General features: G+C 40.8%; 1 protein-coding gene across 1 annotated transcript in view; it reads right to left on the minus strand.

Annotated features, from left to right (window-relative positions):
- Positions 1-319: 319 nt before the first annotated feature.
- CDR2L (cerebellar degeneration related protein 2 like) overlaps positions 320-16,052 on the minus strand; it is a 36,603-nt gene continuing 20,870 nt past the window's right edge. The window contains exons 2-5 of the mRNA XM_063293163.1: positions 14,859-14,971; positions 7,950-8,098; positions 6,101-6,265; positions 320-1,620 (exon numbers count right to left, since the gene is read on the minus strand). Coding sequence (XP_063149233.1) covers positions 735-1,620; positions 6,101-6,265; positions 7,950-8,098; positions 14,859-14,971 — 1,313 coding nt within the window. The 3' untranslated portion in view covers positions 320-734. The remainder of the gene's footprint in view (positions 1,621-6,100; positions 6,266-7,949; positions 8,099-14,858; positions 14,972-16,052) is intronic.

Below are 16,052 nucleotides of genomic sequence, written 5' to 3' on the forward strand. Positions count from 1 at the left end.
ATGCTTCCTTTGTTCTACATGTTAGATGTTCAGAATAATTAAGTATGCCTGATGAAGACATTACAGTAATCAATCTGACATTTCTCTTCAAGTTTTTCCAGTTGCAATGAACTTGCATTGTAAATATTGAAAAGTTTGACCAATAAAATAATGGCTTAAACAGGAAGAACGTATTTCCCTTCAGAAAAGGGAGCCGCCCATTTAGAAGTCTCACTGATGCACTATCTGGGTTCTTCATTGAAAGAAGCAAAATGGAAATAAAGGAGAAAAGTTGATTGTTCAGGAGTTGCTTTTGAAAATTGATATTTTTAAAAAATTATATTTTGGACCCTCCAGGTCATAGTAAGGAATCTAAGCTTGATCCTGTGTTCCATGCAGAAAAGTGAACAGTGACTGTGGCAACAGGTGAAGCTGTGGTTAGTTGGCCTGATTTCCTGTTTAAGCATTCTGGCTGCTGCATGATGTGAAAAAAATCCTCATAAAATCTTAGATACCAACTACAACTACAACATATAGCTTCTGCAGCAGATTCAGAGAGCCAGACAGCTTGGAATATCAACTTAAAGAATGTGACTTCGGTTCTTGCTGATTTTGAAGCACTCCAACAGGTTCCCTTTCTGTGCAAGCTGTCAAATGAAAGAAGCTTCCAGAGCACAAAGGCAGGAGCCCAGGCAATTTTTCCTGGGGCTAAAAAGAAGAGTAGGAGGCTGAAGGTGCAGGCAAAGAGGGAAGATTCACTTACTGGTCTTTTTTTTCACCTTGGTGGCATTGATGTCTGCTTTTGTCTTCTGGATTCGAGAGAAGATCTCCTTAAACAGAGCCTTATATTCTGGCTGACTCTGCTCTAGCCGCTTGTCTACAGCTTCCACATGTTTGCTAAGGCTCTTCTCCATTGTTTTGAGCTCTTCCAACTCATAACCCTCCCCCCGGAAATCTCTAAAGGAGCTGTCACGAGAGATGGGGCGAGAGGTTTGGACACCGGCATGGCGTACACTGTCCTTATGTTGACGGCACTTACTGAGAAGCTCCTCATACTTCTCCAGCAGGGCGTGGTATTGCTCATCCACCTCCCTCAGGATTGACATTCCCCTCTTACGTACATTGTTGGCATGGAGAGTATAGTTGCCTTCATGGCGGCTCACAGCATCCTTGGTTACAATGGCATTGAGGGCTGTGTCGCTACAGCTTTTCCGGACAGGATGGTTCGGAGAAGCTGCCATGGAGGATTCATGGTTTTTCCTCCCATCTTCCTCTGAAAGGTCAATGTAGTCAGCTTCAGGGGCATTGTTTAATGGCTCCAGAAGTGCTTCTGACAGGTTGTCCTCTCTACTGAGGAGATACTTCTTGACTTGCTTCATCTGCTGGAGTTCCAATAATTCAGTTTCCAATTCTTTAATGCGCAGTTTGCAGCTTTCCATCTCACACACTCGCTGCTCAAGATCTGAGTACTCCTGAATGACTGATGTGTACTCTCTCTCCACCCTCTCCTTTCGCTGCTTCTCCTGATTAACTTGGGACCGGAGAGAATTTACCATTGCTTGCAGTCGCTCATTCTCTCGTTCCAAGGGCATCTGGCTGAACTCCATTGAAGAGCTGTGGATCTGGAATGCATCCTCATATCTAATCTCAAAAAGACAATATGGTTAGCAAATTAACACAGGACTCCATGGGTAGGTAAGTGTTATCATTCTAGTGAAATGGGTGGGTGGGATACTTCTAGATAGTCACATAGGATAATTCTGTTGGGCTTAAGGACAGGCATGTTTCATACCCCACTGGAACAGGTACCTCCCCCCAAATGTGATTTGCTGGTTTTCTGTATGTAGTTATAACTTTTTCACAAAGAAATTCAAATATGTAATCTCACCAACACTCAAAATTCTGCTTATCACGTATCTCAGATTCAGAAAGTAAATCTTTGTACAACTTTATCATAGATACATAGGCTGCTTCTTTCCTATACTGAAATGTCCCTAAACAGTGCTGGAAGTCAAGTACTGTTCCGTATGGGGGAGCTGAAGGGAAAATTGGCAGCATGTAGATGAACTATTTGACCTAAAGAAATACTGTGTGCATCTGTACTATAAACTGTTCCTAAGCCCCCCTGCTCAATTACGAATTAACTTTACAGGGGGAGCCAGAAATTAGGGGACCAACAAAGCCAGAATTCTGAGAAAATGAAGTTGTCACTTAGTCTGCCAGCCTTTTTTTGGGGGGGGGGAGGATGGAAGTTAATATTCTTTCTGAAGCCATCTGAATGAGCCCTGTCAGCTGTGATGTCTTATGTCTTTCCTATTTAGACACATTTTAACTTGCACAGGAAGAGTGAAAGACTACAAAACTACCTCTACAAATCTACACCTTTTTCCCAGTTGGGCTGCCTAGAGTCCCTAGTCTTAAAACAGGAGCGTTCTGCTACACCCTTAAGTGATTGACACTGTACCTCTCAATACAGTGTACTTCTGTAGTAACTAGAGCAACTATTTCATTGCTACTGTAATGGCACTGGACTGATCCATACTGGCAGGCTGTTCACTCTCAATACTAATAGGAAAAGGGAGAAGAACTTGCTTATTCAATCTTTCCTATTACCCGTAAGAGTCATACCACTTGGGCTCTTATTGAACAATTCATGAAATTTCAGACCAGGAGTCCAGATTTTATTTATTCGTTAAATTTGTATCTGCCTTTTCTGCAGGAACTCAAGGTAGCTTACACAAGGATTTCCCTTAATTTTATCCCCTCAACCAACACTAGTGGGATAAGTAGGATTGAGAGAGAGAAAGGGACTGGCCCAATTTGTCTGGGGAGTTTCCATGGCTAAAGGTGGACTTGAATGTGGGTCTCCTTGGTCTTAGTCCAACACCTTCAGTGTTATACTGCATTGAAATCAACCTCCATTATTTCAATCAACAATAACCAAAAGATACCCTTTTGTTCTTTTATCCTTATGTCCGTTGTGTGTTATGGACATTGTGCAATATTTAACTGCACCATTTACATCAAACACACAGATCTAACACAGCAATTCTGGCAATGCTTCTTGAACCTTGTTCTGATTTTCTGGTGTGCTAGCCAAACCCCAAAAATCCTGCTACACTGATTTGACAATAGACAGTGAAGAGACATAAAAGAAATACACATAACCATGGGGACTGGCCAACTCATCTCTGAAATTTTGTCTACAGGTGCTTTTGAAGCTGTCCAGAGTTAGTGGGAGGATAGTTATAAAACAAGTACTGAACAAATCACCTCTGGCTTAACTCATTCAGCATATATTCTTCCCTGACTCCTAATAAACAGCCTGTGACACAGCCATTAATTAAAACAGCTTGTGGGTGGGAAAGTCGTGAGCAATACCAGACTCTCCATGTCTCATTCATATGTATAATAGAATTTTCTTGAGTGAAAGAGGGCAATGAAATCCCCCTTAATTGTTATAAATCAGTATCTATAAAAATTCAAATGCAAATTTTATAGTTATACATTATCTTAAGACACTCTGGGTAAAGCATATCAAAGGTATTCTAAGAATATTTTTATATGGCTAGTAAAGGTAAAGGTAAAGGTTTCCCTTGACGTAAAGTCCAGTCGTGTCCGACTCTAGGGGGCGGTGCTCATCTCCGTTTCTAAGCCTTGGAGCCGGCGTTGTCATAGACACTTCCGGGTCATGTGGCCAGCATGACGACTCGGAACGCCGTTACCTTCCCGCCGAAGCGGTACCTATTGATCTACTCACATTTGCATGTTTTCGAACTGCTAGGTGAGCAGGAGCTGGGACGAGCAACGGGAGCTCACCCCGCCGCGCGGTTTTGAACCGCCGACCTTCCGATTGACAGCTCAGCGGTTTAACCCGCAGCGCCACCGCGTCCCTTTATATGGCTACTTAACAGATTTTGCCTACAATTATTTTATGACCTAAAAACAACAGCAATTATGTTTGCCATATCTCCATGAATTATGTTTGCTGAGTGGCTCATTGATTGTGTAGACTGCTTCTGCTAGAACCAGATGGGTCACCAAAGAAATCTTTCAGGGTGACTGAATTGCAACTGGTGTTGACAATGAATGAGATCTCTGACCTTCAGGTGATGATGAAATAAAGCATACAGAAATTGTGTTTTCTTATTATTCTGCAATTCTATGTCCAGATGGAGGAGTTTCCAAGTGTGAGAGGAACTGAGTCAGTGCTCTGTCATGTGCAATGCACATTGAAACTGGTACTCAGGCAATGGTGGGGAATGCTCTAAACCCTCACACTGGGGAGAGTAACTTCTTGAAGTGATTGTTTCCATTCATTTGCTACCGCTGGCATCAGATGAATCAATTACTGGAACATAGTGTAGCCTGTTTCAAAACAGTCTCTTCTATTTGCATATATTAGGGAGATGTTACACAAACTAATCTAAAAGCCTCTTTCTGCGTTGCTGCCCCTGCACATGGCAGGTGCACTTACTTTCAAATGCCAACTTGTTTGTTTCAGAGAGGGAACAAACCAAAAATACCCCAAAGGTTTACAAATCACATCTGCCATGTATGTGATAATCAGCATTATGTATCTATCTATTCCCCCAGATGTAAACACCACTGAGTTAATGAGGCTTCTTCCCAGATAACTGAAATTTTTTCTGTAGCCAAAAAGTTCATACAGCATTTTACTGTATTACTTTCAAAAAATGTTAAAAACTCTCTCAGAAAAGGGAGGAATTGCTGTATTACAGTTAAGAGCAAATTAACAATATACAAGAGACTTCTTATATAGAAGAGACTGCTTCTAATCTACATGACTAATTTCAAATTACAGGAAGTAAAATTCTAATATATTTTGCATTGTTCAAAATTCACCCCTTTTCCTGCAGTACTGTGTCCAATTCTAGGCATCACATTTTAAGATTCAGAGATCCTGGAACAGGCATAGAGAAAGACAATGTGGATAACTGGGGGTCTATGAAGCATGACCTCTGAGAAGAGGAGGAAGGAACTGAATATGTTGAGCTTTGAGAAGGATAATCAAGAGAGATATGATTGTTCTTTGCAAACACCCAAGGGGAGGTTATACAGAAGTAGGCCAAAACTTGTTCTGTATAGTTCTACAAGACACAGAATGATAGTTTTAGATGATAGGAAGACAGAATCCAACTGAATGTTAAAAAAAACTATCTAATGATAAGAGAAGTTCAACAGTAGAAGAAACTGCTGAGAGAAATGGTGAGCTCCCCTTCACTAGATGTATTCAGGTAGAGACTGGACAATCATTTGTCACAGATCTGTTTATCTGGATTCTTGCACTGAGCAGAAGGGTGGATTTGATGGCCTAAATGCCCCTTCCAACACTTTGATTCTTTATTCTACTTCCAATAGAATCATTTTTATTTGAAACAGTATCATTACATAAACAACATTTCCCTAGATAAAAGAAAGCCATCCATGTCTTTGTTTGTGCTATATACTGGATTGTAATGCAGGTAGAAGAAATGGAACTCATCTGAATGCCAGAATTAATTGATTCAATGTTCTGCTTTTTTTCTTCTTCCTGCAAATTTGCAGATCAGTATTAGGAAATTCAGGTTTACTTTATCTGAAATTGAAGCTCAGCTGCCTCTCTGTGCTATTCTAGTGAGAACCTCTCACTGGCATTACAGGAAGTTTAATAATTGTTAACCCCACTTTTGAAATATATATTTTCTTGCATCAGTTTTCTGCTACCAGGAACACTTACAGTCTGGGAATTAAAACAGCTTGTCAAATTTAAAAAAGATTTCAATTCATTATTGAACAAGTCTTCTTTTAAAAACAAAACAAAACAAAACAAGCTAGAGTTTTCAGAATAGTGCAGAAAATCCCAAGTGACTCAGTAAAATGACACATTGATTTCTGATGTACCAAATGGAGATTTGAGAACACTGTGAATGGCTACAAAATTGGGAACCAATTATCTCCACAATTATAGCACAAACAGCAGGCAAGGAAAAAGACAGATGTAAAGGTCCACACAAAGCAAGATACACTGTTATGTCATCTGCTTCCTCTACAAATTAATTGATGGGCCAAGCAGAAGTACTTTACGAAAATGAAGTACTGTTTCCCCTATCCAAAATACCTGGGACTTGAGCATAATTCCTTGAGACAAGGAAATGTGTGGATGGTTCGACGCCTTTCTCTTTTTTCTCGGCGGACACGCAGCTGGTCTAAGCTCTGCAGTTCTTCCACTTGTTTTTGTAGCTCATCAACTTGATTTTGTAGTCCCTCAATAGTTTCTGTCAGGCTGTAAATAAATTCAGGATTGATGGAAAAGAAATGAAACAAAAAGGTGAGTGTTAAAGTATCTAGACTAAAATACAGCTATAGCATGGGGAAATTGTACTATCCATCCACCTCTGCTTTCCTCCAAGCTATAATTATATGCACCATCATCCCTGGAGAACAAGAATATGTGCCCTTCAACTAAATTTTTACACTTCAACAATTCTGGCCTATAAATTGCAATTACACTGACACAGAGGTAAGCCCTTATTAGGGCCAGTTGACTGTGCTGTCAGCTTATCTGTTCCTTAAATTAGCTATGTACGCTTCTTCTCAAATCTTTAAAGAAGTATATATGCAAAGAATAACTATGTTTCCATCTGCCAATTTGTCCAGAAGAGCTAAATTAGGTTAGGAACTGAACTGAAGCTTCCTGCACATCCCTTCCCCATCTCAATACATTCTCAAACACTTGCTTTTTCCACTCTTTAAATCCTATCCTGGAAATATGAGATGGTATAGAGGACACAGTCGATATTGTTCTCCAGTGGGAATTATGTATCAGCATTTTTCACTCAGAAACACTTTGAAACCACCCTTCAGGAAACAGGATGAACAACAGCACTGGAGCCCTGAGAAGCCCAATACAAAGAGAAAAGAGAAATCACCCATTCACACGCCCATCTAATACAGCTCTTCCCTTGCTAATTACTTTTTATTTATAACGGGTCCTTTCAAAAGAGAACATGTTTCCTACTTAGTGGCAAATGCTACATTCCACACATTGTTTTCAGGAGGGAATATGGATACAAAACCTTCGTATTAGTTCTGAAATCAGCAGTTTTTCTCATTTAGAAGCTGCAAAATACAGTTACTGTTCTTCTAATCTTTAGTTTGGAAAACAAAATCCCTCACTCAGATCTGAGAACTCTTTCCACTATCAGGTAACTGCCAGCAATGCAACCTCTACCTCTTCATTTTTGACATACCTGAGACAAACATGATATCACTGGGCCTCACAATATGATGGAGCTTTTCAAGGTCTTTGTGAGCTGAATAAATTACCTTTTGTTCAGCTGTCTCTACAGAGAAAACTGCAAGACAACTACTCTGGAGCAGCCAGTTCTCAAGCAGTGGGAACCCCCACCTCATTCCACTTCCCCATGCCTCAGAGCTCCCCCTCTCATTTGAACCCAAGGCATTATGGCACCTTCTCTCTATACCACCCATCTGTTTGGGTGTGTGGTTATCCCACTCATCTACACATTGGACAGAGGGGTTCCCTCCCCCCGGAAAGCAAATGCAGGGAAGAAATGGCAAGCCCAGGGGAGGGGTGCTGACTGACTGCCGTTTTTGCACTCTCCCCACTGACTAGCTAGCTGGGGTACTAGTTCCTTGAGACAAGGATCTCCACAAAAATCCACAACATGCAAATTCAGGAAGCACAGCAAGACATGCTATAGAGGTAAGAGGGGTGATGCCAATGTCTGTGTAAAGGTGTCAGTAAATTAATATTCATTTGCTCACTTGGTCTTCAGTAGACCTTTTAAAAAGAATTGGTTTACGACTTTATGATTACCTCCAGGGGGAGGGGTTATACTTTTCTATCCATGACCGTGAATGTAAAATTTGGTCCTTTGAGGATAGCACAGTGTTACTTCTAAAATCTTAAATCTACCAATCAGACCCACCAGACAAAGCATTACCATTGTATCTTCTGCTGGGATGCCTTACTCTCTAGCACAAGCTTCTGATTGGCCAGTTCTAGATCCCGTGCTGTTAAATCCAGCTGTTCATAAACTTTAGCATGCTGTTCGTTCATATGCCGCAACATTTCCAGCTGTTTTGTCAAATACTGGAAAGAAAAACAAAAGGAAGTGCAGCCAAACCAAACCAAACTCCTTAAGAATAGCATAATGAAATATTCACTAGAGCCACATGTTTAGATAAATAGGGGAGGCAAATCAATTACAATTTTTTAAATGACTAAAAATGTGCCTCTGATCAATCAGGCATCAATTTCAACATAGCCTAGGCAATTATAAAAATGAGCAAATGGGACATGCTATCTTAAAAGATTAATATAATATTTTCCTTCACACAAAAGGTAGCATCTGTGGAGACATGACTTTGGAGAAACTGTGGCGACAGTTACAAAACATGTTTTAAGCCTGGAAAATGAAGAAAACATTAGAAACAAACTCAGACTGGCTCTGCTTTAACTCCCTGGGGTGTAAGAGGGAGGGAAGGGAAAACGCAATCAGGCCTTGAAGAGTCTTGTGCTATATAGCCTTTCTCCACAAAACAGAATTCCAGTCTTTCTTGAGGAGCGTTTCCTGACCTGACCTACCTCAAAGAGGTGACTTCAGTCTTGAAAGCCCTAGTGTGTTTTCCCTTCCCTCCCTCTTACATTTAATTATACAGGTATAATTTAAAAACATTTGTGAACATTCATTCAAATGATTATTTATGTAATAAATCGAGTAAGATACATGGATTTAAGACCCCTTAAACTGAGCAGAAAAGCACACACAGCATGCCTTCTGGAATTCCTTCCACCCTCTTAAAAACTGCTCTGCATCATGAGCCTATGAAGGAAAGGGGCCTTAGATAAAGCACTCGGCAGCATTCTGAGATGCTGCCCAACCTCCTCTCCCAAAGAGGGACTTTTTTCCCCCTCGGTTACCCCCAAGCCAGGGCCAGCCACTTTCAACTCAATCTTTCTTTGCTGGTTTCTCCCACATCAAATTTATTCTGTTTATGGAGAATTATCCTGCAGACAGAGAGTTCTGAGCCCCTTTTCATCAGTGTTTCTTAACCTCAGCGACTCCCAGAATTCCCCAGCCAGCACATCTTAAAAGTTCCTGAGGTTGAGAAATACCATTTTACATAATCTCTTTCTAACATTTTGCTGGGTAGAAAGGAAAAAAAAAAGAGAGAGAAATATTGGGTTTTTACAAATGTGCTTTCCCTTCCCCCCTCCCAAATGTACGTTTTAAAGAACAAAACTGTTATTATAAAGCTATTTTAAATCTATCTTTTAAGCTAGAAAAAAAGGGGGGGAGAGGGAGAATTCAGTGAGAAATTTAGTGGAAAATGTGACAGAGTGCTGGAAAGTGTTCGGCCCGAGAGATCAGAAAAAACACACACCAGGCATTTCTATAAAAATAAATGTATTTACAGAAAGCACAGAAACATATTTACAAGCTTGTGCATTCACACGCGCTCAGAGAGGACTGGAAAGAGAGGCTGTGTAGAAAGGAAAAAGGAAACTAACAAGCCCAGGCAAAATACCTCTCCAGGGCAATTGAAAGCTTTACCTTATGGTCATGCCTTTTCACCCCCAAAACTAAGGATACTTAAGTTTGACCTTCTGACTCTGCCAGAGTGATTTGTTACCATAGTAATTTAATGGCTTGCTCCTTGCAAAAAACAAGGAAATGCCAACGCTCCCCTTTGTTTTGCTAAGGAGTAAGACACAAACCAAGTTTGTCAACTCTGTATGTCTTGATAGAGCAAGAGGTTTGGTTAAGATATCAGCAATCACGTCTTTTGATTCACAATATTTTAACATTATTTCCTCTTTGGCTATCATGTCTTTGACATATTGATACCTAATATCTGTATATTTTGTCCTATTCTTGCAAGTTTCAGATTTTGCCATTGCAAGGCAAGCTTGATTATCCTCATAAACAGTTATAGGCTGGTTCACTTCCATGCCTATGCCTTTTAACAACTGTTTAAACTATACAACCTCATTACAGGTTAGTGCTAGAGAATAAAACTCTGCTTCTGCAGTGGAAAGAGCAACAAGTGTTTGCTTTCTAGAATGCCAGCCTAAGCTTGACCCAGCAAATTGAATTAAAATCCCAGAAGTGGATTTCCTGTCACTGACATCTGCTCCCCAGTCAGAATTGGCAAAAGCCTGCAAATTTTCTATTCCACAGGCATTTAGCTTCAGGCAATAATTCTTTGTTCCTTTCAAATACCTTATTAACCTCTTCAGTGCTGCTTTTCCAGTAGATGTAGGCTTCTCTACCTGTCTACTTAAAATGGCCACAGAATTTGAGATATCTGGGCGAGAGTGATTTGCAATGTAGAGTAAACTTCCAATTGCAGATCTATATTTCTCTGCCTCAGTTAAATGAGTTCCTTCTATTTCTTTCTGAAAATCTGGTATTGTAGGAGTAGAGACTGGTTTACAGTCTTGCATGTTAAAATCCTCTAGGAGCTTTTGAATTTTACTACGTTGGCTGAACAGAAAGCTACCATCCTTCTCCCTGTGTATTTCCAAGCCTAGGTAATTTGTTACTGTTCCAAGGCTCTTTAATGTGAAATGGCTTTTCATGCAGGCTTCAAAATCAAACCTTTGTTTTTCTGTTGATTTGAACAGCAGCAAATCATCAACATAAATGCACAGATACATACAGCCTTGTTTGTCTTTCTTCACATATACACATGGATCTGCTTTTCCTTTTTCAAAACCAAAATTCTGCAGTTTTTCATCTAATTTTTGGTTCCAGGATCTAGCAGCCTGTTTTAACCCATAGATTGATTTCTGCAGTTCACAGACCAAATTCTCCCCTTTTTCATAGCCAGGGGGTTGCTGCATGTATAATTTGTGGTCTAAATCACCATAGAGAAACGCAGTTTGAATGTCATAGTGATGAACTGACATTCCTTTGAGTGCAGCAATTTTTAACAGTAAGCTAATTGATTCACCTTTAGTAACTAGTGCAAAAGTCTTGTCAAAGTCTAAATCTTCCTTTCCAAAGTCCTTCCATCTTTCTGAACCCTTTTGCAACCAACCTTGCTTTATATTTTTGGATTTTGCTATCAGCATCCCTTTTCAGTTTGAAAACCCACTTGCAACCTAGGCAGCGTTCATTGGGAGGTAGATTACCAGTTTCCATGTTTTATTTTCTTTCAAGGATGCTAACTCCTGTTGCCTGGCAGAATGCCAATTTTGTGCAATCTCAGGTGGTAAAGCATTCACTTGTTCTGAAGACTCAGGTTCTGTGAATATGTGAAAAGCCTTTACTGTTTCAGCCTGAAAACGTGATGGAGGAACACCTTTATTACTCCTCTGAGATCTGTGAGGTAATACAGGGCTTAAATTTTGACTCCTATCACTTTCCTGAGAAGCATCTGTCTCATCAGACAGATCTTCAGTTTGCTTTTCTAGTTTAATGTCCTCACCAGGCAAAAGGTCACTATCAGCAAGTCCCTGTTGTTGTTAGATCAACTGGAGAGCTAGAATTTAATCTCCCCCAGTTTTGCTCAGCAAAAGAAGCGCTTTTGCTAATTATTAATTTCTCTTCCACTATGAACCTGTAGCTCCTTTGGCTTTGTTCATAGCCAACAAAGATGGCTTTCGTTGTTGTGGGGCCTCCTTTCCTTCTCTGCTGTTTTGGAATATGAACCCATGCAGTGCTACCAAACACTCTAAGATGGTTTACCTTTGATTTCACACCATAAAACAAATGGAATGGAGTGTCCTGAATCACAGAGTTATACAGTCTGTTTTGTACATAACAGGCAGTGGCTATTCCTTCTGTCCAATATCTGAATGATAACCTGGAAATCTTTAAGCATGCATTCCATTGCATTTTGCAAGGTTCTGCCCTTCCTTTCAGCAACACCATTTTGCTGACGGGTGTAAGGGTTAGAAAGAATTTGTTCTATCCCCTTTTCAGCTAGGAACGTTTTAAATTTGTGAGAAAGGTACTCTCCTCCTCTATCACACTGGAGCGCAGATACAGGCCTAGGGAATTTTCCATTTGCCCATGTCACAAAACCTGTAAATTTCTCAAATGCCTCATCTTTATGTTTTAAGATGTAGATAAATGTGTATCTTGAGAAATCATCAATGATGGTCATTGCATACCTTGCTTGTCCAAGACTTGGAGCAAAAGGACCAATAATGTCAGAGTGTACAATTTCCAAAGGTCTAGTTGTAACTCTGTCACTGTGCTTACTCACAGGAGCTTTTAGTGTTTTGCATTCTTTGCAAACTACACAATCTAAGTATTTGTCACAGGGTTTTATCTTTAGGTCAGCACACAGCTGTGGCATTTGTGCTATATACTTGAAATTAGCATGACCAACTCTCCTATGCATCAGGTGTACACATTGGTTATGATATGGCATGTTGTCAACTGCAGCCTTGCAGCTTAGCTTCCTTGCATTTTGCACAATGTACAAGGAGTCTTTTAACATACCAGTAGCACACCATTTCCCATTTTTACGTATCTCACAACCATTTTTCTTAAATGTTATGACATACTCTGTTGCAGCTAATTGTGCTACAGATAAAAGGTTTGACTGTAAATTTGGAACATACAACACACCTTTCACAGTTTCTCCCAAGCAGGATAAATACATGTCACCTTGTCCCATAATTTTGGTCACAGACCCATCAGCCAGAGATACATTGTCTGTCAGTTTTAGACAGTGACACAAAAGAGCTTTCACAATTACATAAATGACAATTGGCCCCAGAATCTAACACCCATACATCAGAATTACCCTTCTCAGAAACCTGTGCAATTTGGGTTGTCTGAAGAGCCTTCTTCTGTGTTGCCCTTGTGTTCCTTTTCTCTGTCTTTCTACTCTTGGGTCTCAAGGCACAGTCTGTCATGTTCATCGTTCCAATGTTCTGAATACATCGTAATGTTTCGCATGTCACTTTCCTGATCCGTGTTTGCTGGGTGGAGATTTCCAGCCGTGCCAGGCTGTAATATCCTTGCTGTAACTGTGGAATGTATGTTTGGGTTATGGAATGTGTTCAAGATTGGTTGAACACATTCCATAACCCAAACATACATTCCACAGTTACAGCAAGGAGATTACAGCCTGGCACGGCTGGAAATCTCCACCCAGCAAACACGGATCAGGAAAGTGACATGCGAAACGTTACGATGTATTCAGAACATTGGAACGATGAACATGACACAGTCTTTCTGCAAATGTCCAGCTGAACCACAATTGAAGCATCGCTGGCTAGCTAGTGCTGTTGCCTCAGCTTCATTTCCCTTCTTTCCCCTTGCTTTCTGGTGCTGCAGCTTTCCGGAAGAGATGGGGGGGATCTTTCCTCTCTCTTCTCCCATTCAGCGAGTAAGTGCTGTGTTACATATGATGGTGTGAGGTCTGCTTCAGGCATAGCCTCCAGGGTACAAATCAGTGTGTCCCACGTTTCATTCAATGAGGACAGCAGGATATAGGATTTTGTGAGAGGTGTAAATTCCATTCCTCTCTCCTGCAACTCAACAAACAGCTGCTGAATATGATGCAGGTGCTCAGGAAGGCTATCTTCTTCTGCTAGGTAGGCTTTGTATAGCTTTTTTGTCAGGGTAACTTTACTCCCTGCTGTTGCCTTTACATACAAGTCTCTCAAAGCATCCCAAAGTTGCTTTGCAGACTGCATGCCGTGCACGTGCACTAGCTGATTGTCCTCAACTCCCAGGATAATGGTGTCTCTTTGCCCACTCATCCTGTCTAAGCCTTTCAGCACTGGGATTTTGGGGGGTTTCCTCGCCAATTGGCGTCCAAAGATTCTCTTTGAGAAGATACATTTCCATCTTCAGGGCCCAATTCAAATAGTTGGTCTCTGATAGGCGCTCCAGAGGCATCGCTGAGGGCTGGGAGGCAGCCGTGGCTTCTTCCTTCTTTTGCATGTCATCTCAGCTGTTTTCTTTGTCCTGCAGACCGGCAGTGGCTGGAAAACCTCCAGGCGGCTCCAAAGAAAATCTTCACAGGTCTTTGCTACCTGCCTTTAAATTGTGCATGAGGTGTGGAGCTGATCTCTCTGGGGTTTCCCTGGGCTGCTTACTGGGCCCATAACCTGTGACAGAGTGCTGGAAAGTGTTTGGCCCGAGAGATCAGAAAAAACACACACCAGGCATTTCTATAAAAATAAATGTATTTACAGAAAGCACAGAAACATATTTACAAGCTTGTGCATTCACACGCGCTCAGAGAGGACTGGAAAGAGAGGCTGTGTAAAAAGGAAAAAGGAAACTAACAAGCTCAGGCAAAATACCTCTCCAGGGCAATTGAAAGCTTTACCTTATATGGTCATGCCTTTTCACCCCCCAAAACTAAGGATACTTAAGTTTGACCTTCTGACTCTGCCAGAGTGATTTGTTACCACAGTAACTTGATGGCTTGCTCCTTGCAAAAAACAAGGAAATGCCAACAGAAAATAGATTGTTTTGGGCCAAATGGGAGAAAGCAATACAGCTCCATTTCAGGGGCTTTGTTAAAAAAGGAATCCGGGGCTAACCCAAAGTGACCCCTATTAAAGTTTCTGCTCAGGATGAAAGGGTATGGGGCTTCCCTGGATAGTGACAAAACACTGTGTCATGGAACTGTTCTGCTCTGTTCTTCTGGGGCTTATCCAGTTTTGCTTCAGCAATTTCTATGCATGCTTCTCACTCCTCTCCCTAATCATGCATCTTTGTGGGTACTGCTAACGTTGACTGTCCCAAATCAAACCCTACCCAAACACTGACATGTCTTTTCATAGCAATGCTGAATATGTGCCTGCAGCATAAATGGGTTATGTATCTGAGTTATACGTTTGCCTGCACTTCCCCAGCCTCTGCTGTGAGTACCTCTATCTCTTGTACTTGTTCCTCGTTGGTGGTGTACATTTGCTGCAGAGAATCCTCCAGCTCTTTGTTGCGCTCCAGCAGCGTCTTCCCTAATTCTGCTGCTAAATGCAAGTCTGAAAAGCAGAAGAAACAAAATATATGAAGGCCTTTTACTCTAAGCAATTTGGAATACCATATGCAATGCTGGTAGGGTTGACTTGTGTAAAGTATTTTTAACCCATTTTTTCAAGACCCAAAGTAGCCAATGCCACTGAAAGCCGTATCACTCAAACTTTACAAGTAAACTCAGCAAACATCTGACATTACATTATTAAAGCATCATCTGCAATTGTTTTAATTCCAAAGAGTCTTGTGACAGTATTCGATAAAAGCAACTTTCTTTGTTCCTGATTCTTTGTAGACTAGGTGTTTTTTTACCTCTTATATAATTGAATCATTTCCCTCCAACATGGTTTTTTCCTACACATGGTAGAAATATTTTATTACTGTGTTCCACATACATATTTATGAGTGATTTAAGGTTACTTATGATTTATTTATTTCACAGCTCAGCTGTAGGGCAAATTGTCCTAATTATCTCACCCTGGTGGAAATTAGGAGTCAGCAGTGCTAATTGTATTTCTGCTATCCTAATTTCATATTATAATTCTTAGCTGCTCAGAGAAGATGTCCTGAATAGTGGCATATAAATTCCATAACAGTAAGAAAAATAACGAAGAGGATATGACTAGAACAGCAGAACTAGCAACATGTACCTTATAACTAGTATGTCTTGTGGCCTCTACAGAAAGATATGCATCATCAGCAAAAGCATTCCAGTGCCTTCAAGGGAACCGAAATAAGGACCCTACTTCTCTGATGCAAAGCCATCTGGAATAGGGTATGATCATGGCAATCTGCTACTACTTCAGAGCCTTATGAAGAAGAGCCTGAGGATATGAGGGGCCCAGCCTATGCTGTAAAGGGTTTTAAAAAATGAGTTCCTTTGATTTAACCTGGCAACATACTGACAGTTAATATAATTTTTGTAAGATCCTTCAATAAGTATTGAAAATATAGGATAAGCAACCAACAACTGTCCGAGGCAGCTATAAGCGTTTGGCCCATCCCCCTAAGAAATTAACTTGCCATTCTTCCATCTTGTCAAGTGGCTGACACATGACTGACTGAAGCCTTCTCCATGGTCACAGACAA

This window comes from Candoia aspera, chromosome 2 (genome assembly GCF_035149785.1).
Source record: "Candoia aspera isolate rCanAsp1 chromosome 2, rCanAsp1.hap2, whole genome shotgun sequence".
Taxonomy (NCBI): Eukaryota; Metazoa; Chordata; class Lepidosauria; order Squamata; family Boidae; genus Candoia; species Candoia aspera.